This window comes from Heterocephalus glaber, unplaced genomic scaffold, assembly GCF_053883595.1.
Source record: "Heterocephalus glaber isolate CG9 unplaced genomic scaffold, H.glaber_assembly_v1.0 deba00000942, whole genome shotgun sequence".
NCBI classification, from domain to species: Eukaryota; Metazoa; Chordata; class Mammalia; order Rodentia; family Bathyergidae; genus Heterocephalus; species Heterocephalus glaber.
Window position 1 is genome coordinate 3,437,667 of NW_028258174.1, and position 21,047 is coordinate 3,458,713.

General features: G+C 39.8%; 1 protein-coding gene across 12 annotated transcripts in view; it reads left to right on the top strand.

The window, feature by feature from the left end:
- Armc2 (armadillo repeat containing 2) overlaps window positions 1-21,047 on the top strand; it is a 114,428-nt gene that overhangs the window by 50,319 nt on the left and 43,062 nt on the right. For all 12 annotated transcript variants that reach the window (XM_087208653.1, XM_004873956.3, XM_021251543.1 and 9 more), the window contains 3 exons: window positions 4,053-4,155; window positions 6,227-6,450; window positions 17,579-17,724. In XM_087208653.1, the coding sequence (XP_087064779.1) occupies window positions 4,053-4,155; window positions 6,227-6,450; window positions 17,579-17,724 (473 nt within the window). The remainder of the gene's footprint in view (window positions 1-4,052; window positions 4,156-6,226; window positions 6,451-17,578; window positions 17,725-21,047) is intronic.

The following is a 21,047-nucleotide window of genomic DNA, read 5'->3' on the forward strand; positions in this document are numbered from 1 at the left end:
AATGAAGTCTTTTATAAAGCAGAATATTCTGACTGCATGTTCTACATAATTCTGAGAAAGCTACATTCTTACTTAGTTGTCATCCTAAACTAGAAATCATGACATGTGACTCAGAGCATAAAGTCCTTGGGATAGTGATTTAACCTTAGGGCTCTGTTGGTGTAGCTGCCCTGGGCAGGACCCAGGCTGCCAAAACCCAAGGATCCCTTTCACACTTTTCATTTGGATCCTGGACACATTGTTCCACATCAAGCCAAGAAAGAAATGAGCAAGTCACAAATTCTATAATGCTTTGCAGAGAAAATTTTACTTTGTTTATTAATGGTGTCACTCTATATACAGTGGACCAAGTGGGCCTGATGTATGAACAACTTGGGTTAATTGGACTAGTGGAAGATTCATCGGCCTCTTGTTAATCTATAGCATGTACCCAGGTAAACATCCAGATCTCAGCTGTACTAACTTAGTTACAACCAGCCCCCAGGAACCCATTGAGTTCGTAAGTCAAGGGTCCACTGTATGTGGCACAATTTAACTAATTTAGAGCCAAAACAAAACAAAACAAAACAAATAACAAAACTAAGTGATCTTCCAGGCAGTGAACAAATTCTAAACTGGGTGTGTGATTAAACAAAGCCCTCTCAGTGACATTGAGTGCCTTGCTGAATGAAGATAAGACTGTGGGTTAAACCAGAGCACAGGGTTAGGTAGCTTATGCCTTCTGGTTAACTACAGGACCATGAGGTCAGAAGGGGCCATTACGTCCAAATTCCTGTCTACCACTTGACCTGACTGTGTCATTGCAGGCAAGATCCTATGCAGGCTAGGCCTCTGTGAGGGTTTCCATGTGCAGTTTTTGAAAAGCCATATCAGAAGAATTGATGAAGGAGAATCACCAAAGACTAAAGATATATGGAACTAAGAAGCTTTTCACCTCTGCCAATATTTATTCTACCTACCTATTTAATATTATAATTCAGATATGTGAATTATTTCTAGTTAAGCACATTCAGAGAACATAATGTTAGTTGTTCTGATTTCTTGCATTCTTTGGGTAAATGGAAATTTGCCAGACATTCATTTTAATTTTAATCTTTTTATTTAAAAATCTTACAAAAATACATCAGCCTATATTAAGATTATTTTAAAGAGTACAAACATATGCATAGTATGGATGGAACTGTATTCCACAGCGGGGGGGAAATCTAGCACCCCATGCATTAGTATTGGGGATTGAATCCAGACCTTCTCACGGAGCTACAGTCTCAGCCCTTTTTGTTTGTTTGTTTGTTTTATTTTTTTAAGACAGATTCTCACAGTCACTAAAATAGCTCAGGCTGGGCTCAAATCTGCAATACTCTTGACTCAGCCTCCCAGAGTGCTGGGATTATAGGTGTACTACCATGCTTGGCTATTAGGAGTGATTTTTAAACTTTGCTTATTTTTCTTTAATTTGCCAAATTTGCTTTGAATGGAATAAAGTCCTATTTTCAGTATAAGAAGAAAAAACTATCCTATATGAAAACTTACTTTGTCAAGAGTTCTTCCTTAATACTGGGAATACAAGTGAATAAAATGCTCCTGTCCTCTAAGGCTGGCAGTGGAATAGGGGAGCCAGCAGCCAAAGGGCACAGTGAGCAGTATAGGGAGAAAAAGCTGGACAGAGGTAGTGGAGGGAGTGGGAAAGTGCTCATCTTTATGAAGTAGTCTGCAATTCTTGCATATAATGCCATATTTTATTATCTTTTCATACTTTTTTTTTTGAGACAGGGTCTTGCTATGTAGTTCAGGCTGGCCTCAAACTCACTATGTAGCCCAGGCTGGCCTTGAACTCCTGATGATGCTCCTGCCTCAGCTTCCCAAATGCTGGGATTACAGGCATTCACCACCATGCCCAGCTCTTTTCATGTCTTAAAGTTATAACTTTGTAGTTCTCAATGGAGAAGTGATAGGAATTTGCTTTGAATATAAACTGGTTTAGGTTATAGCAGTCCTGGAAGTTGTGGGAGGTCTGTATTCTCTCTCTCTCTCTCTCTCATTGCTGTCATTATTTTGATAAAACCCTTAAAACAAATTTTTTTCCCTTTGTCATTTTTCACTAAATGTGAGATGTGGTGGAGGAGGCATAAGTTGTAGTCAACAAGCTTTGTTAGGTGTAGAACACGTGCCACATAACACACATAGAAAGAGAAGCATCATGGTTATGACCGCAGGCACTCACAATCTAGTGGGAGATAGTCAGCTGATTCAGATATATTTCCAAATCCTAAGAACAAAATACACTGTGTTTCTATGAAACAGAAACCGCCACCTCCCCTCCCCACCCTTCCATACTGGGGATCAAACCAGGGCCTTCACACTGAGCTACATCCCCAACATTTTTTTTTTTTTTTTTTTTTGAGACAAGTTCTCCCTAAGTCGCTGAATTCCCAGTCTGCCCTGGAATTTGTGATCCTCCTTACTCCCAGAGTGCTGAGATTACAGGCATGTGCCACAACCTCCCCCCACCCCCAGTCATCTTGTTTTCTGGGTTTTTGAATGGTATTGCCATTTACTCAACAGCCCTGCTCCCAGTGCTGGAGATTGAACCCCGGGGGCTTAAGAAGGCTAGGCAGCTCTCCAGCCCTAACCTTTTTTGTGCCTGAGGGCAGAAAAATTCTCCCCTCTGGCCTGTCTTAGTTTCTGAGGCTTCAAAGAAAAACGGTGGCTCTCAGACTTTTAATATTCATGTGAACCCAGTAGGGAGCTTGTTAAAATGCAGATTCTGACTCCATAAGGCTGCGCCTGAGACTCTGCATTCCCAACACACTCAGGTGAGGGGGGCGGGGGGGGGGGCAGGTGCCGGAGCTCCTGGGCCACATTCCCCACCTCTGCCCTCCAGCCTGGGACTGAGCCACCCAGAGCTTATGCTCGGAAAGCATTTGTGGATCAGACAGAAGGAACCTTTAACAACAACAACAAAAAAAGAATGAACCTTTAACAAATATGTTAACAAATTCCATTATCTTTTACAAAAATCTAAAGAAACTCACTAGTAAACAATATTAAAGATAGTTTTGATACTAAAATAATGACCCATATGTTATCCTTTCACACAGAAATATTTATTTGTCCTGATGACTCATTCTGGTGAGCCTATTTTTACACTGTGGCAATGAAGGCACTAGATGTTCCCATCTAACTGGAGGGTTTTCTTTCTAGACATAGTGTTCAGTTATAATCTTTGTGACTGCTTCATATGAATAGTACTATGCTCCACGGTTTATCAAACTAGTCTCTATTATTAGACATTTAGATTTTTTTTTACTACTTTTGTTAAAGTGGTAAATACACAGCTACTTTAGACCATTTGATTCAGCTAGACATCCTATACTATGCTTTTCTTAAAAAGAAAATATACTTTCTTACTGCCCCCTATTTCATTTACTTAGATGTTTTTGTATGATTTAGAAGGTAATTTTCAATTTCAAGCATTAATGATTATCTCAAAGCACTCCAGAAAGAGCCTTAAAATAAATATATATGTATGGTCTAATCAGACAGCGTTAATTTTTAATATTTTTACACAAGGTGACAGGACGTACTTTTTTATTTTCCTTTTTTCCTTCACTATAGATTCTTTTTGAAATTATTTTACCCTGACATTGTGGTATCTATCTTTATTTTTGTGTTTAAAGGCAATTACCCCATTTGATTAAACGTATTAAAATTGTCTTACCTCCCTTTTCTTCCTCATACTCCTTAAAAATAACTAATAACTCACATGTAAATATAAAACATTACAAAGTAAGAAGTAAATGCTTATTATTAAAATGTTCTTACTCTGAAGATCATTTATATTGTATTTAATATAATTGAGATAGATACCGTAGTAAATATGTGGTTTCTGTAGAAACCACATATTTAAACTTTTCAAAGCTGGTTTCTGTAAAACTAATTATGTTTACAAATACTCTTGCTGCATTTTTAATATAGATATTTGTGTTTTTAAAAATATGGCATGTCTTTATTTCCCTCTGCATTAGAAATAGAAGTGTTTTCTTTCCCTGCAGCTTAAAGTGAGTAGAAAGAATCTTCTTAATGTCTGCAAACTTATATTTAAAATTAGCAGGAGTGAGAAGAATGATTCTCTGATTCAAAATGAAAACATTCTGGGTAAGTATCATTTAGTGCCACCACTAAGCAAATGTTACACTTGAGTACAAATGAAAAGTTTGGAGAGAAATTTATAATTAATAATAGCAGGAATATTTTATTTTCTAGTAAAAGCAGAAGTTATGAGATGTGATTGAAACATGATGAATGTTTAAAAATTTTTAAATGTACTATAGAAGACAGGTTGCTATCAATCCCCCTCAAAACCCTCTCCCTCACTTCAAAACTGATCCCCTTGTTCTTGCCACCTTGTGGAGCAGCTCCAGTAAGCATCTTTGGATTCACTGTTGCAGTTGCCTATGAATTCATTCAGAATGTTCGACTTTCATGGTCATTTTGACTTTGGAGAAGTGCTAAAGTTGCATGATGTTGCCAGAGCTGGTGAATAAGGTGACAAGGACATACCATAGGGTTTTTACAACCTCAGTTTCAGGACATGTGGCAGTAGCATTCACTATATTTTTATCACACTATGTAAACACACTTATAAGGGAGGACTTCTAGGGCCAGGGATTTAGCTCAGTTGTTTTGTCACCTGCTGTGCAAGCGCAAGGACCTGAGTTCGATCCCCGGTTCAAAAAAAAAAAAAAAAAGAGAGGACTTCTAAAAGTGACAAGAATGTTAGGATAAGTGTGTTTGAAGCAAGGAGTTGAGAGGGCTTAATGGCGATGTTTGTTATACTGTAATACATTTTTAAAATTTAGACATTCACTTTATATTTTTATTCCCCATGTATGCGATGCTTATTTTTCATATGCTTCTCTGTATTTTCCCATTACGTTTAATGGATCATTTGGAGCCTGTATGACAGATGGGGCTTTGTTTTGTTTTCTTAATATTATATTATTAATATTACATGACTTTTCAAGGTGCATTTATAAAAAATCATTTTCTAGTCATGAATTTACTATTAGAAAAAAACACCTAGTAGTTTATTTTATAATTAAAATATTAGTCTTTTGATATAGTAAGAATGACTAAAAATTAAAAGACACCTGTACTGTTACAGAAATCTGACATCAAAATTTCACATGTATAGGTAAAGAAGTTTTATTACCTTTTAATCACCTAGCTATTAATACCTAATTCTTGATGTATTTCTAAACAATTTTTTGTTTGTTTGAGAGAAGGTCTCACTATTTAGTTCAAGCTGGTCCTGAACTCACTGTGTAGCCTAAGTTGGCCTTGAACTTGCAGCCATTCTTCTGCCTCAGCCTCCTGAGTGCCAGGATTATACATGTGTGCCACCACATCCAGTTTAAGTACCTAAGATGCTTACTCACCTAAATGGAAATATTTCATTAATTTATGTTACTGATACAGGGGAGACACTCTCAGTCTTCTTATGGTAACATAGGGTAAATGATCTAAATTATCTCAATACTTTTTTTCTAACCCCAGCAGACAGGGTCAAAACCAATGCTGAAAGAAATGTCTAACACTAAATCAACTAATTAAGAATCGTACAAAGAAAGAATCTGACAAATGATCACATTAACATTAATAAACTTAAATATAAGTTTTGCATTATTACCCTTTTAGAGTTGCTTGGTTTACTTCTAAAACTAGTAGTTGGATAAATATTCTTAAGTTATCTTGGGAAAGATTGGATATTATACCCAAATTGGCCCTTTTATGTGGTGATTGAGATTTTTAAAACTCCCAATTTGATTTATATTTCATTAATACATCATCAACTATAGAAATATATTCTTAAAGGTTTGTTGAAATTTAACTCTTCAATTGCTTTAATTATTAGTATTCTATATTAACTTGAACTTTTATAAGTAAAAATGAAGGCTGGTAAATATGAGCACGAGGCAAGAAATGGCATTCAGTTAAAAGAACACTTTCTCACTTGTATATTAATAACCCCCATCCTGTTGTCATTACTGCTGCAGAGATTTGTCATAGCTAAAAGTAGGCTTTGCTTATTTGAGTAACTTGTAACAAGCATTAGAGTGTAGCTTTGTACAAACATATTTTATAAATTGTATTTGACCTTCACATACAAGTGCTTTAACATATTTCTGTTATACTCAGACATTTATAATAATTCATCTTTTGGCAGAATCATTACTGGGGGTTCTGAGAAGTGAAGACCTGCAGACTAACACCGAAGCTTTTTTATACTGTGTGGGGACTATCAAATTCATATCTGGAAATCCAAGATTTCTTGATGAAATGATCATCAAAGGTACTCTGGGAATATTGGCACATTTGATAAAGCAAATGAATGAGAACATCAAGACATGTGGTACATGTTTGCCTAATTCAGGCCACTTGTTAGTCCAGGTAAGTATTTTACTTGAAATGCTAGGTGTACAAAATTAATTTTCATGTTATCTAATAGCAGTTACTATTTAAGAGACTAGCAGAGGAGAGCCAGGCATGGTGGCTTTCATGTTCTTTTTTAGATGAGATTTTACTCTTAATAGCATTTGTATATCAAATAATGGCATCTTTCATTGTAATCATTCATGTGATTTGAAATGTGCTTGTCAGCTAATGAGGATTGATGCAGCACTCAGAGTGCTCTAAGCCTTTGGGAAAGCCTGTTAAAAATTAGATTTACGCATTGGCCTCAAGATCCTTAAAATATTTATGATAATTATTAATTTAGGACTTTGGACTTTCTTCATTTTGAAGACAAATGTGAAAATCTCTTTTGGTCATAAATGTTGCAAAATTCTATTGGTATGCTATGCTTTGGCTAGGAAGACTTAAGAAATATTATTTTCATATTCCTAGTGATTCAGATTTTTTTCCTCAATGAAAACAGTTATTTCTGATTATATAATGATTATAATTGCTGCTAAAATATAGGAAAGTATAAGAAAAAATAGAAAAATCATCTGAAATATTTTTACCCTGAGATGTAATAACATATCTTTGACATTTTGGTAAATACCTATAACATGTATTTAAATTTTACATAACTCTCTTTTGTGGAACCTGTTAATTTTAAAAGCTTTCTTTTTTTTGTACCAGGGACTGAACTCAGGACCTTGCACTTGTGAGCCAGGCTTGATGCCACTGAGCTAAAGCCCCGGCCCTAAAAGCTGTTTATGATCCTCTTCCCTCCTTTCCCTTTCTCCTTCGGTCCAAAGTTCACTAACATTATTTAATGTTCTCAATACCTTTTAATACACATATAAGTTTTTAACTATGGTATATTCTGTGTATTTCTCTTCTCTCACCTAACAATATATAGTACAAGTATCTTGTGTCAACTCTATAAACTTACTCTTTTTAATGACTGCACAATATTACCCCATATTGAGATATTTATGCCATTTAAAATTTCTGTGCAACAGCTTGTGGATTTATTGTCTAGTTGAAAACAGTCTTTCCAACCTATTTTATATATGTAATATTTTATAAAATCAATTGGTATAAAGCAGAATTGAGTGTTATTGTGGCCAAAAATATGTCAGATCAAGAAATGGGGCGTCTGGTATGCCAGTAAGTTCAGGGCGTTCCTCCCTTCTGTCCTCTTTCTGTTTTCCCCAGACTCAGCATCCTCTGATGCCAACTGGGTCAGATCCTCATCTTCTTCCCTCTAGGGGGCACTGTAGAACTTCCGCCTCCCTGTTCACTGCCTTCCAAAGACACGCAGCTCATTGTCTCCAAAGCCTTTGAACCGCCTTGGATCTGGCATGGGTGGGGCCTCTGCCTGGGCCACAGTCAGCGCCCCACACCCTTGTCCAGCAAGAAAATGTGGAGCCTGTTGTTGATACCACCCGAGAACATGCTCCTTCTGTTGTTACCCAGTGTCATTTGTGTCAACTGTGTGTGTTTACAGATTTGGGGAGGAAGGAAGCATTGTTTTAGGGTTGTCATTCACAGAATCCCTAGACTGGACATTCCCTTATACTTAATTCAAACAAAGAAAAGCTGTTTTGTATCATATATGTGATAAGATACGCACGTGACTTCACTGTGAGAGTGGATGAAAACCTCCACTCTTGTGAATGTGTAACATTGCCTGGCTCTTTACCAGCCACCTCAGGCCCATATTCAGCCAGACAGATCTGGCCAGGAGCAGAACTGTTTGTCTATACCACCTTCCGGAACCTGGCAACTCCAGCTCATGAGACATTTTTCAAAGTAACTCTGTTCAACTGAAAAATAAATAAAGCACTTGAGGTTGTAATAATAATAAAATAATGCCTGTAAGCCAGAGAGAATGAGAACATGACCAAGACAAAAAAAGGTAAAGTAGCAACATTAGCCAGCCTTTACAACTTGCAACCCAGAGAACATCAGTAGCTTTAGCACTTTGCGGGAAACTCTTGTTACCAAACTCTGCACATCTTAGTGTCTGACACAGGGCTAGAGTCCTCCTGTTTCCCTACAGCTGTCCTTTAGGAGCCCAGCGAATGGGTGGAAAGTGTCGGCTATAGCTGGATCCAGAGTGTTACGTAGGATTTGGGAAAGTGGATGCTGAATACTCACGTTGGAAATAAATAAGGTGTGTTTGGGAGGTGCTGAAGAGGTTGGGGTCTCTGTGGAGGAGTTGTGGGAGGCGAGATTCAGAGGGTACAGTCATGTGTCTCAAATGCCAGGCCATGGGAAATGGCCTGGGGCAGCAAGAGCAGTGGGCGGGCTGAGTGAGAGGAAGACAAGATGAGGTCAGAGTGGCAGAAAGACAAATGCATCCAAGAAGATATTAAACTGATAAACACCACAGTGCTGGGAAGTGACAGGAGGAGAATGTGTCCATGGAACATGACAAGTGCCAGGGTAGGATCTCTGATGGCGAAGGCCCAGTTAAGAGGCACGGCCACACTTAGATGTTGGGCTGATTGTAATGAAGATGAAGAAATGGTGTGAAGGTAAAGTCCTTCATACCAGATGGGCTGATGTTACTTAGAGGAAAATATACTGATCCATGGGTTGGTGCTATTTCTTATGTGTGATTGTGGGTATATCTGTGCATGCATATATGTTTATCACCATGTGGCTGCAACCAAGAGCCATTTTACAAGTGTTTGTGGAGTGCTTGTTCCAGGCCAGACATGTCCTGGTGGTGAGTGAGACAGTGGTCGGGGAGACAGCTGCCAGTAAGGTCCAGCTTCCTGATGATCCCCACACCAGGTAATAGTATTCCAGTGCCCATTCTTCTCCAAAGCTGTGGTTCCTCGTGGTCGGTGTCGCACTCACTTCTACATTATAGCACTTTGAGAAGAGGTGATCCAAGGAACCAAGGAGCTGCTGCCTGTGCACCAAGGCAAAGTGTTTGTATCTCAGGCTGCCAAAGCTGGAGAAGTGAGTTTATCTATAAAATTGTAAGAGTAAGCAGGGGAAATTATTCATGTTCACCAAATTCAAGAATACTAGAACTTAGGGAGAACTGCCTGAACCTTCAAAAAAGAGAAAGACAGGGCAGCTAACAGACAAGACCCCTAAAGGTCAGTAGTATATTGCATCACCCCAGGAGGTGACACCAACAGAAACAAGGATCTGTCAATGTTGGTCTGGAATGGATTATCAGGAGGTGTTCCGCATCCTCTGACCTTTGAACAACAACCAACAGTCAGGAAGGCGTAACACAGGAGTTGAGGGAAATTCCTGGAGTCTTCTCCCTCAGCAAGCCTGACTTCCATTGTGCCCCTCCTGGGAATTGGAGAAGAGCCTTCCCTCTGCCTCAGAATCTAAAATAAACTGGAATTCCCAGGTGTCACATTTGAGACTATTCACATACAAAGCAGCTTTGCTGGAACTAAAGAAAATCTCTGTGTACTTACATTTCCAGCCAGGCAATTTATAGTTATACAGTGTAACAGTTGAAACCAAATTAACTTTAATTTGCATTCCTATTTTTTCATTCATTTGTATTTCCAACTTTTTTTTCTTTATAGTCATTTGTTTGATTTTGTGGAGTTTTTATTGTTTCAGGGCTGGGTATAGAACACAGGACCTTGTACAAGCTAAGCAAACACTCTACCATTGAGCTACTCAGCCAAGTCATTTGATTTTGAATTAAGTCCTTAAAGAAAGGTGTACTAGCCCTGCTTTAGTTAGACCTGTCCCATAGCACCCCCAGGGAGCATGGTTGGCTTAGTCACCCCTCTTTTTCCTGTCCCCTTCTACATCTCTAACTTTTAAGCCTACGAGCATCTGCCAGCAACCCCTCAAATCCAAATCCTTGCCCTTCCTCACTCAGTACCCTACAGTGTCACATTCTTCCTTTTCCTAAGTGAAAGTCTTCAGAAGGCTTGGTCCTCCCTTCTTATCAGTTCCAGTTTTGTTCCTTCACTTTGTTTTCAGAGTTTAGGGAAAATAACATTGTTGGAGATTTGACAGAAAAGAATTTAAGCATTTCTTTTGAAGGTTTTGCTTGAATAGGAAGGAGATGAGATTACTTATTTTGATTGAGGTATGATTTACATATGGTGAAATACTTAGGTCTTGTGTGTTCAAAGAGTTTGACAAAAATAGATAGCCTTGAGACCCACACCTTTATCAAGATACAGAAGATTTTTCTCACCTCAGAAATTTTCTCCCACCCCTTCCCAGCAATCACCTCTCTACTGCCCACTCTACCTGGGAGCCGTTTTTCCAATCTCTCACCCTAGATAAGCTCTCTCTGTTCTAAAATTAATCTAAATGGAATATACAGTGTGAACTTTTTGTGCGTCTGCCATTTCTTAAACTTTTATTTTGAACTATGTATAAATGCACATAATGTTGCAAAAATAGTACACAGAGGTCCCCTGTACCCATCACGCAGTTTCTCTCCATGGCGACCTCTTACATAACTATGAAACATTATCAAAACCAGGAAATTGATATGGATACACTACATAAACCATGTAAATTGATATGGATACACTACATAAACTATGCCTGGCTTATTTTGTTTGGCATATTGTTCCTTAGATTAGACAAAACTCTTTTGATCACAGTCTGTGGTACTAATCACTATAAAGCTTGCTAACTTTTTAATGATGTAAAATTTTTAATGATGTATTTGTTAGTAGGAAGGGGACAGCTGTTTCCCATTCATGAATTTTATTTCCTAGAAAAAAATACCATACCCAGCTGTGTAACTGACCACTCACTCACTGGATTCAGGGTTCTGGTGCCCCCTCTTCCTTCTCCTCCCTTTCTTGGGAAGGAGCTGCCCATAGGCAACTCAGATTGGCTTCTGATTCTCCATGAACAGTGAATCTGAAGACCTGGGAGACTCAGGCCCTAAACATGCAATAGCTTGGGTTTTGAACTGAAAATAAAGAGATTAAGGAGGATGGGTGGAAGAGGAGCTATCATCCTGTTGGAGGATTGTAGCTTACAGCTGAGACAAGCCTACTTTCTAATCCTCAACCCCCAAATTACATTCACTTCCCAGTCCTAGGCTGTCTCTCTAGAAGAGCAGAGAACACTTTGTGTTCTGTTGGCAGCACACTTCCGCATGGAAAAGGGAGGAGGGCCAGGAAGAGGTTGTGCTGCAATGCCTGGGTCCTATCCAAGCTCACCGGTCAGGAAGTGCAGGGAGGAGCATAGCCAGGCATGTTATGCTAATGACACCTGCTCAACAGCAAGGAAGTTCAGGGTGGGAAGTAAGCATCTGTGCAGGCTGTTGCCAAATACAGCCACTTGCTTTCTATTGCAATCGTATCTGCTAAGCCTCACCTCTTTACTATAAATATTATTCATCATGGCAATGAAGAAATATCACAAACTTGCATATGTAACTGTGAAAATTGGTGTTATTACTTGGTAGGTTATTCTTGTTTGTTTTTGTGGTGCTGGGAATTGAACCCCAACTTGGTAGTGCTTAATGCATATTTTTCAGATTTTTTTCCTTTATTTTGCCCTATTGCCATTCTCTATAATTTACATGATGTATAAAATGTCTCCTGTATTGATATATATATTATATATATTATATATATATATATTAGTGTTTATTAGAAGACTCAGCTATCTACTCATTTTGCCAAGGAAACTGACATAGAGACAGTAAATAGAGAAAGAATAAAGCAAAGTAGGACATGGTGGGGGCTTGAGAACAGAACTATTTTCTGCTGAAGTTGGACAGCCATGGTAGGAATGTGCCAAAGAGGCCTCTGTGACCAGGTGCCAAGTGCTGTCAAGGATTATGCATTAATAATACTTTCATATGCATATATATTAGAAAATTCCAATAAAATGCTTAAAAATCTTTGGTACCAGTAGTTTCATGTGTACAGGGGCATCTTGCCACTGGTTTCTTTCATCTCAGCCAGAACTGTATTAATCATATGTGAGCCAATATGAAACTTCTTGGGTTACCACACAGGCTCTCATTTAGGCATGTATGTGGTCTCAGTTGGGCACAAATGCAAAAAATGAATGTGCTTTTTATTAATAGAGGGAGATGGTTTAGCTGAGGTTGGAAAATAGCATGGCTTTGGTTTTAAATCACTCGACACCATCTGCAGTCTCTCGCGGCTGTATTCTTTCACATCATCAGTGGGAAGTGAACCATTTTGCACTTGGCAGTTAAGTTGAGATAAAGCTCAGGGCATTTGGGTTTTGGACATGTCAGACAATTGAGAAATAAAATCCATGCATTTACAGATAAATGCCAAATACAATGGGGGAAGCAACAGACAAGGAACCAGAAGCCCAGGGCACCAACTAACTTAGAAGCTGGTAGACTTCCTGAGCCTCAGTTTCCTCATCTAGGGTACATTAATACCTTTCCTGTCTGCCTCTTGGAGTTGCCTTAGGAAGCAAATGAAATATAGCTCATGAGATAGCTTTATATCCCAGCAAGCAACTGCTCAGTATATCAACATAGTTGTACTTGATATATACAAATAAATAAAACTAAATCTTAATGCTGGTTTGGGTTGAAGAAGGATAATTTCCAGACTGTTAATGGTGCAGTTTTCAATTGCATTATGTTCCAGGGGTTTCTTTGAAATCTTTTCAGAATTGGAGAATTGATTCTCCAGACAACAGTGTCACGGTGGATGGTGACGCTTCTGGGCTGGCTGGAAAGCCTGTGTAACTTCTGCTGCACCTGAGCAAGAGTTCCGTGGTGAACCACAAGCCACCCTGCTCTGGGATAGCACTGATGGCTGGTTGCCATCTAGGGCAGAATTCGGCAATTCAGCGAGTCCCCTGGGGACTGAGGCTTGAAGGGAGAAAGAGTGCAAAGGGAAGAGAGGGTCACCCACTCTGGAAATGGCCAAATGTGGAGACTGAGGTTTACTCCATGACCTTCTCTGTCTTGCCCCCACCCACAGCAGCAGGGGATGTTGGGAATAGGGCCACAGCTGCCAGGCCTGTGTTGTGACCCAAGTCAGGGTACACAGATTTTAAAACAAAGTTTTCTTGTGTTTACTCAAGTTTTTCAATTAATTTGTAGTTGAAAACACAATTTAAAATTCATAATTAAGTACCAATACTCAATTTGGAAAAAAAAATAGATGCTAACTCTTTGGGGTTCTAATTTTACTGTATTAAAATGCTGCTTGAGCCTTTATAAATTGTACGATCTCTACTTAGAGTAATTTTTCCCTTTAAAATGGATCTCCCCGGCTAGGGATTTAGCTCAGTGGTTTCGCTGCCTGCTGCGCAGGCTCAAGGACCCAAATTCGATCCCCAGTCCAAAAAAAAAAGATTCGATTCTAAAATGGATCTCCCACTGGGCAAGGTGGTGTACACCTATAATCCCAGCACTCAGGAGGCTCAAGAATTTGAGGCCAGCCTGAGCAACATAGTGAGGTCATATCTCAAAGGCAAACAAGCAAATAAATAAATAAAATGGCCCTCCCAATGTTGATGTCACAACAAGAACTTCAAGGCTCAACTCATTCAATACAAGATAGGCAGCTATGCCAGATTCGCAGGGTATCTTAGCTGATTGAGGAAGGTGCCTCTTATCATTAGGAAAGTAGAGAACAAAGAAATGGCTGCCTAAGAAAAAATGAGCTTGGCTCAGCCATATTTCAGCAAATTAGTAGCCAGAATCATAATGGAATGTTTCTTCCTTGACTATACTACCAAAAATTTACATGCTTTTTTGTCCCAAAGATCATCTCACAACTGCTGATAAGTGGGGATGCTCAAATTTTTATTAATCCACTCTGTTGATTATCAATTGTATTTTGCCTTTCTTCCTTCTTCCTACTAGTTGCCTTCTGTCTCCACATGTGTGTCCCACACAGATGCAGATTAGGAGGTGGGAAAAGCAAGAATCAAAACTCATGTTTTTCAGTTTGGTATTTTTTGGTGAAATGATACTCCTGAGGTTGGGAGTCCTTTAAAAACTGAACAAGTATCTGTATGTTCATTTAACGTATGCTTTTCTTAAGTAAAGGATTTGAGGTTGCTTAAAATATTATGTACAATAAAAAGAAATTCATGTAAGTAGAATTAGGAAGAATATAGATTAGAGTGGAAAGTTAAGAAACTATATTGATTCAATAAACTTGGACTTGGGTGAACTTCTGCCTTGGGAGCAGGCCAAATGGGTGGCTCTCCTGGGGGTGGGGAGGACAAAGGCTGCAGACTGCTCCTGCAGGACTCATTAGTGATCTCAAAGTTACCTCTATTCAACTAGGAGTTGTATTGGATTTTAAATTTTCACTTATATACAATGAGCTCAACATTTGAAACAAAGCTCAGAGTTAAGTGGACCAACCTGGAACTTGCCTTTGCTGTTACAATGCTTTGTAGCTAGACTCTCTTCCCACCCATTTTTCTACATTTTTTCTTCCCCAGAAAAAGCCACTGATTTGAGCAAGCAGCGTACCACCCCCACCTGGCCCTGAGAGTGGGGGCAGCCCTCAAAGTGGGGGGCCTTCAGGGCAGCATCTGCTCAGGGGCCCCTTCTAGACACTTCTCCCTCAGGGCTTTAAACTCTGGTCCACCCAGGCCTCTGTTAATCTCCTGAACTTTCTTGCCAGAGGCTTTAAGGGGAAGCTTCCCCTCTCCATTCTCCTTTCCTTCTTCCCCCTCCTCCTCCTGAGTTTCACCCACCCAGCCAGCCAGCAACTGAATGTCTGAAGAGCTTTTTATTTGCACATTTGATTGACTTGTATGTAGAAAGAATGAGAGTTTGTGCACTAGAGAAGCCCAGCGTGGGGGATAAAGTCCATGAAACACTTGACTCTGTGATGGGGCAGCAGGGGCAGGAGCGGTGCTTGTTGACACAGAAGAGGAAGTGCTTGACCACCTTCTGAGCAGTCTCCCAGAGGAGCAGTGAGCCTGACAGGGTACTGAGGACTGAACAGGGGTGACCAGTAGGAAGGACAGGAGGATCACAATCCAGGAGGATGTCGGAGTGGAGGAGCCCTCCAGAGGTGTGGCACTGTGAAAGGATGAGGGGGTTGTGTGGTGTGGAGTCAGAAGGAAGGGTAGGTGGAGGGAAGCGAGAGGAGGTGAGCTGGAAGGGTAGAGTGTGCTCCAGAGAGTGAAGAGCCTTTAGGGTGTGGTTGCTGCCCACTGGGCCTGGGACCTCGGAGGAGGGCTTCTGAGCCGAGACCTGTGGGGAGATGAGCTGGACCTGCAGAGACCAAAGAAGGAGCCCGCTCAGGGTGCCAGAGAGCTTGGGTCAGAGACGAAGCTGCAGGGACCTCGTGATGGAGAAGTGGAGCAGGTGCCCAGTCAGGTGTGGAGAGGGAGGAGGTGAGGCAGTCTCGGAGCCTGGGAGGGAGCTGCTGCCTCCAATGAGATCAATAGGGAGCTAGTACACAGACAGCCACTCCTTTCAGGAAGTCCATTTTTCTTTCTCACAGTACTTTCAAAAACTACTCTGCTCCTAAAATCCCCTCACATTCTCTGTGCCTCAGAGATACTGTCTGCTTAACTCGAGGCTTTCTGACGTTCTCACCTTTCTGTTCGAGACACTCTTCCCTCTGGGGATGTTCAAGCCAGGCACTGGTCTTGGACTTGGCACGGTGGTGAAAAGATGAGCAAGATGGACAACGGCCTCCTGCTCATGCCTCACTGAAGCTGGGGCCTGGAGGAACAGCAAGACTGATGCTAAGCAGTGTGGGTGTGGAGATTAAGCTTGAGGGCTTGGTGAGAACTCAACCACAAGAGGCCCCCTGGCCTGTGGTCAGGGCACTGAATCTTACCTTGGAAGCAATGGATTAAAAAGCCAGCAGGGCTTCAGGTGATGGAAAACAGAAATGCAGGATTCTAGGACTTTGGGTCCTTGAGCACTTAGGTTAATAGCAGTGTCATTGATTAAGGTATTACTAGGTACTTTTCCAATATGTGGTATAAGTTTCATGCAGGTTTTTCCTACCAGCACCACAACTGATAAGTCTAGAAATGTTCCAGGTATCGTGTCTTCCTCACTAAGTTCCTTGCACTCTGTATAGTGTGCTATGTGCAGTGAATGGATGAGGATTAAAATCAGATGGTACATAACGTGTCAGTGTATGCTTCTGCTCCTGATCTGAGCCATTAATAAAACTAATATATTAGGGACAGAAGATCCTCAAGCTGTCTTAACCTTTTTGAAGGGGGTGAGAAAAGGGCTCAAGAGAGAGAAAACATTTAAGGTTGAAACAAGTAAATAAAAGCTCATGGGAAAACGATGGTTTCTTCTGCAGACAAGGTCCCTTGCTGGATGTTAGATGAGGGGAGCAAGGAGATGACTGTAGATTGGGGAGTCCAATCTTTGAAGCCCTTGGAACCAGGGAAAATAAACTGTTCATGTGCTTGGGGTCGGAATGAGTGTTCCACGATCCATCAGGTTTCCACCTGCCTGGATTCACGTCAGGACTCACTTGAGCATCTGTGCACTTTGGGCTCCATTGAGGAAAGTGTGTGAGTCATTCTTTGGGTTGAGGGTAAACCAGTAATGCCCAAGTGCCTGGGCTGTCTCAGAAGAAGAACGGGCGGACCTGGGTCAGATGATGCAAATTTTCCATTTGATGGCAATGATGGCCTGGATTTCCTAGAACTGTTTCACTAGAACTGTCTTCACAAAAGGCCTGTTCCTTAGCTAAGAAGACTACACTATGGATCCATGGTCAAGTGGAAAGCTTGCCTCTTAGAAGAGAATAAGTCTATAGCCTTAAAAATTCTTTGGCCACATCATTATCTCATGCTACTTACCAGGATGGTAGAGGAAGAAGTTTCAAATCTGTGGAACTGATGTGGTTATCACACAGTCAATTGAAGAGCTTATGACTGTTCTCAAACCCAGATGATAATTTGTTTAATCCTGAATTCTCATACACTAATTGCCTATCATTATTCCATTCTTTGCCTTTGAACGATGTTAGTCTTTCTTTGTTTTCATTTCATGCTACTTGTGCATAGGCCCATGTTCTGTAGTGGAAGAATCATCATAGGGACTTTGTTTACCTGGTGCTGTAATGAAATTTATAGGATGAATTGTGTCACATGCTTAGTGTGGCTCTATTTTCTAGTGTTTAATAACTGCACAAACATGCTTTTATTCCAGATAACTGCTACTTTGAGAAACTTGGTCGATTCACCACAAGCAAGGAGTCAGTGCCTGAGTGTCGACACCCTTCCCCAGCTCTGCACAGTGACAGAACTGTATGTGGATGACAAGGACGTCTGTACCAATATTGCCAGAATATTCAGGTAAGTGGACTAAAAAAGTGAAGCAGCCTTGCAAAAATGCTAATGCCTGGGTTATTTGGGGTGTGTGTGTGTGTGTGTGTGTGTGTGTGTCTGGGACAGATTTTTTTTGCTTTTTCCTTCACCTAGCAAAAAAGGCAAATCTAGTGCCCCAAGTTTAAAATACATGATGTAAATGAATTCCACTTCCCATGTGATTGTAATGCAACTTTAAACTCAGCAACTATAAGTCATGTTAGTTCTTTGGTCAGTTATGAGCTATCCTAATATTTTTGTTTGTTTAAATCTTTTCAGTTCTCTGCCAACAAAGGACTATATACCATGGGACATGACAAACTTTCTGGTATACTTGGAAACAATACTTAAGAGGGTTTTTTTGTTTTTGTTTTTGTTTTGGTACTAAGGATCAAACTCAGGTCCTTGTACTTGCGCAGCAGGTGGCGAAACCACTGAGCTAAATCCCCGGCCCAAGAGTTTTAATTCAAAAAGCAGATCATTGTTTAGAGGTCTGATCTGATTTAGTTTTAATCCAAGGTTATTCTATTTTGGCCTTTTTTGAAGGTCAGATCACACATTCTCTTGTGGTGACCATTTGAATCCAGTTGCCTCAAAGCTAGATGTTGTTAAATTTCAGTGAAGTCTTTAATTTGTATTTTCCCCCTGGCTCTTTGTCAGCATTTTTGCATTATGACCCTTCTCCTCAAGACACCTGGGCCTGTTTTTGTTGTTGTTGTTGTTGTTCCGAGGATTGGACCCAAGGGCTCCACACTGAGCTCTATCCTCAGCCCATTTTTTAATTTTTAATTTTGAGACAGGATCTCACCAACTCACAGACTTGCCCAGGCTAGGCTGGGATTTGCAATCCTCCTCAGCTTCCCAGAGTGCTGGGATTGGAGGCCTGTGGCACCATGCCTGGACCCTGGCCCTTTCTTGAACTATAATATTGTAGTTGTTCAAATAAATAGTGTACAAAATTTCCTGAAGACTGAATTGGTAATTGACCCTATGTGAAGGGCACAAGTCCAGTCTTGATGTTTTAGCACCATGCTTTCCTGAGCTATATTTTGGGTCTTGACTCCCATTTTGAACCACTGTTAAGTTTGTGTTTATTTTTGTGGAAGGCGGTGTGTAAGTGTCCAACATAGCTTTTTTCACCGTGGATAGTCAGTTGTCTCAATGTCATTTCTGAATATGCCAACCTTTTGTCACAGACTTTGTCACTCACACCTGCATTTCCAAATGCTTGGAGACCTGTTGCTAGGCATTCTGTTTGGTCTGTTTTTAGACTGGTATCACTTTTCTTTTTTCCTGTGACAGATTTAATTACAATCTTGCTATAAGATGAATCTCTCACTTTTTTGTCCTTTAAAATCCAGACTTTTGTTCTTTTCTTTTCCTTGTGAATTAGAGAATCGGCTAAGTCTGTGATAGGAACTGGGGTTGGAATGGGGAGAATTGGCAACTTTATGACACAGGTCTTTTCACCATGTGTTTAGAACATCTTTATGTCCTTCACTACAATTGTATAATTTTCTCCGTAAAGATTTTGCCCATTTTTTCTAGATGTATTCCTAGGTTCTTCATGGCCATTATGAAGGCAATCTTTTAAATAGTTATTTTCTCATAGATTGTTGCTGATATATATTAATAGCCAGCTTGTACCCAAGAATCTTGATGGGCATTTGGTCTAAAGAGTTCATAGGTTCTCTTGGATTTTTTATGTAAATTGTATGCAAATAAGAATAATTACCCCCAATTATTGTAACTCTTGTCCCACCCCTAGCCTCATTTCCAGTCTATCACATTACTTAGGAGTCCAATACAAAATCGTGGATAGGTAGGTCTGCTACCTGTCTCCTGACTTTAAAGGAATTATCTGTATTTTTATGGTTTCACCAGTTAAAAATAATATTTATTGTATGTTTTTGCAGATACCTTTTAGAAGGTTATGAAGGGATTTCTTTCCATTAGGCAATGTTATCTCAAATGCTTGCCCTGAATCCATTCTGATTGTGTGGATTTACTTTTTCAACCCATTAATCTGTTAAATTACATTAATAGATTTTCTCATGTTCATATCGCTGGGTTTGTTTAACTAATATTTTGTTTAGGATGTTTCACCTATGGTCATGAGGTAGATTGACCTTTTCTTTTCCTTTCTTGTATTGTCCTTGTTTGGTTTTAGTGTTAAGTTTATACCAGCCTCATAAAATGAGTTGAGTATATTTCAACTTTTTGTCTTTTCTAGAATTTGTGAAAATTAAATCTGTGTCTTGAAAAGTTTGGAGAGCTTGCTCAAAAGCTGTTTTTAACGTGTGTGTGTTTGTGTGTATGTGTATTGTTCACAGTTCAATCCCTCTAGTTATCTCTCTCTCTCTCTCTCTCTCTCTGTCTCTATCTCTGTCTCTGTCTCTGTCTCTTTCACAGATAGGGTCTCACGATGTTATCCAAACTGATCTTGAACTCCTGAGCTCAAACAGTCCTCCTGCCTCAGAAGTAGCTAGACCACAGGCATGTGCCACCATGCCTCACTGGTTCAGTTCCTTTAATGGTTATATATCTAGTCATATCTCTTATTTCTATTTGATTCCATTTCAAAAAGTTGTATTTTCGTAGGAATTTGTCCATTTTTCTAAGTTTTAAAACAAAATTAAATTGCTTCCAATGTTCTTCTATGTATTATCCCTTTAATCTCTGTCCCATCTCTAATCAGATTCCCATTTATTTATTTTACTTATTTAACAAATGCTCATATGGTACTTGCTACATGCTGGGCAATATTCTGAGTACTTTCTAAATACGGATGCATCTAACTCTTGCAATACCTTTTGAAGACAGGTGCCATCATCACCATGTTCATTTGCTGTGTGAGGAGACCGAGGCAAGGAGCAGTGCAGCAGTTTCCCTGAGAGCAACACAGTGAGCTGTGGAGCTCTGCTGCTCACGCCAGTTGTTCTGGCTCTGGAATGCTTTGAACCATCACATTAGGTTAACTGTCTTTTATTGTCAGCATTGATTGTCATTCCCAATTGTGATTATTTATGATGTTTCTCTTTTTTTCTAGATGAGTCTTGCCAAAGGTTTGCCCGTCTTACTAGTTTTTGAAAAGGGTTGAAGGATTGATTGATCCACTTCATTGCATGTTTGTTTTCTGTTTTATTCCTTTTGCTCTTGAAAAATTTCTTTCTTTATGATCTTCTTAAGGCTATACATTTACCTCTAAATACTGCTTTAGCTGCATCTTATAAGTTTTAATTTATAGTATTTGTTATTGAGATCCAAACGTTTTTAGATTTTATTTCTTTGACCCATGAGATATGTGGTTT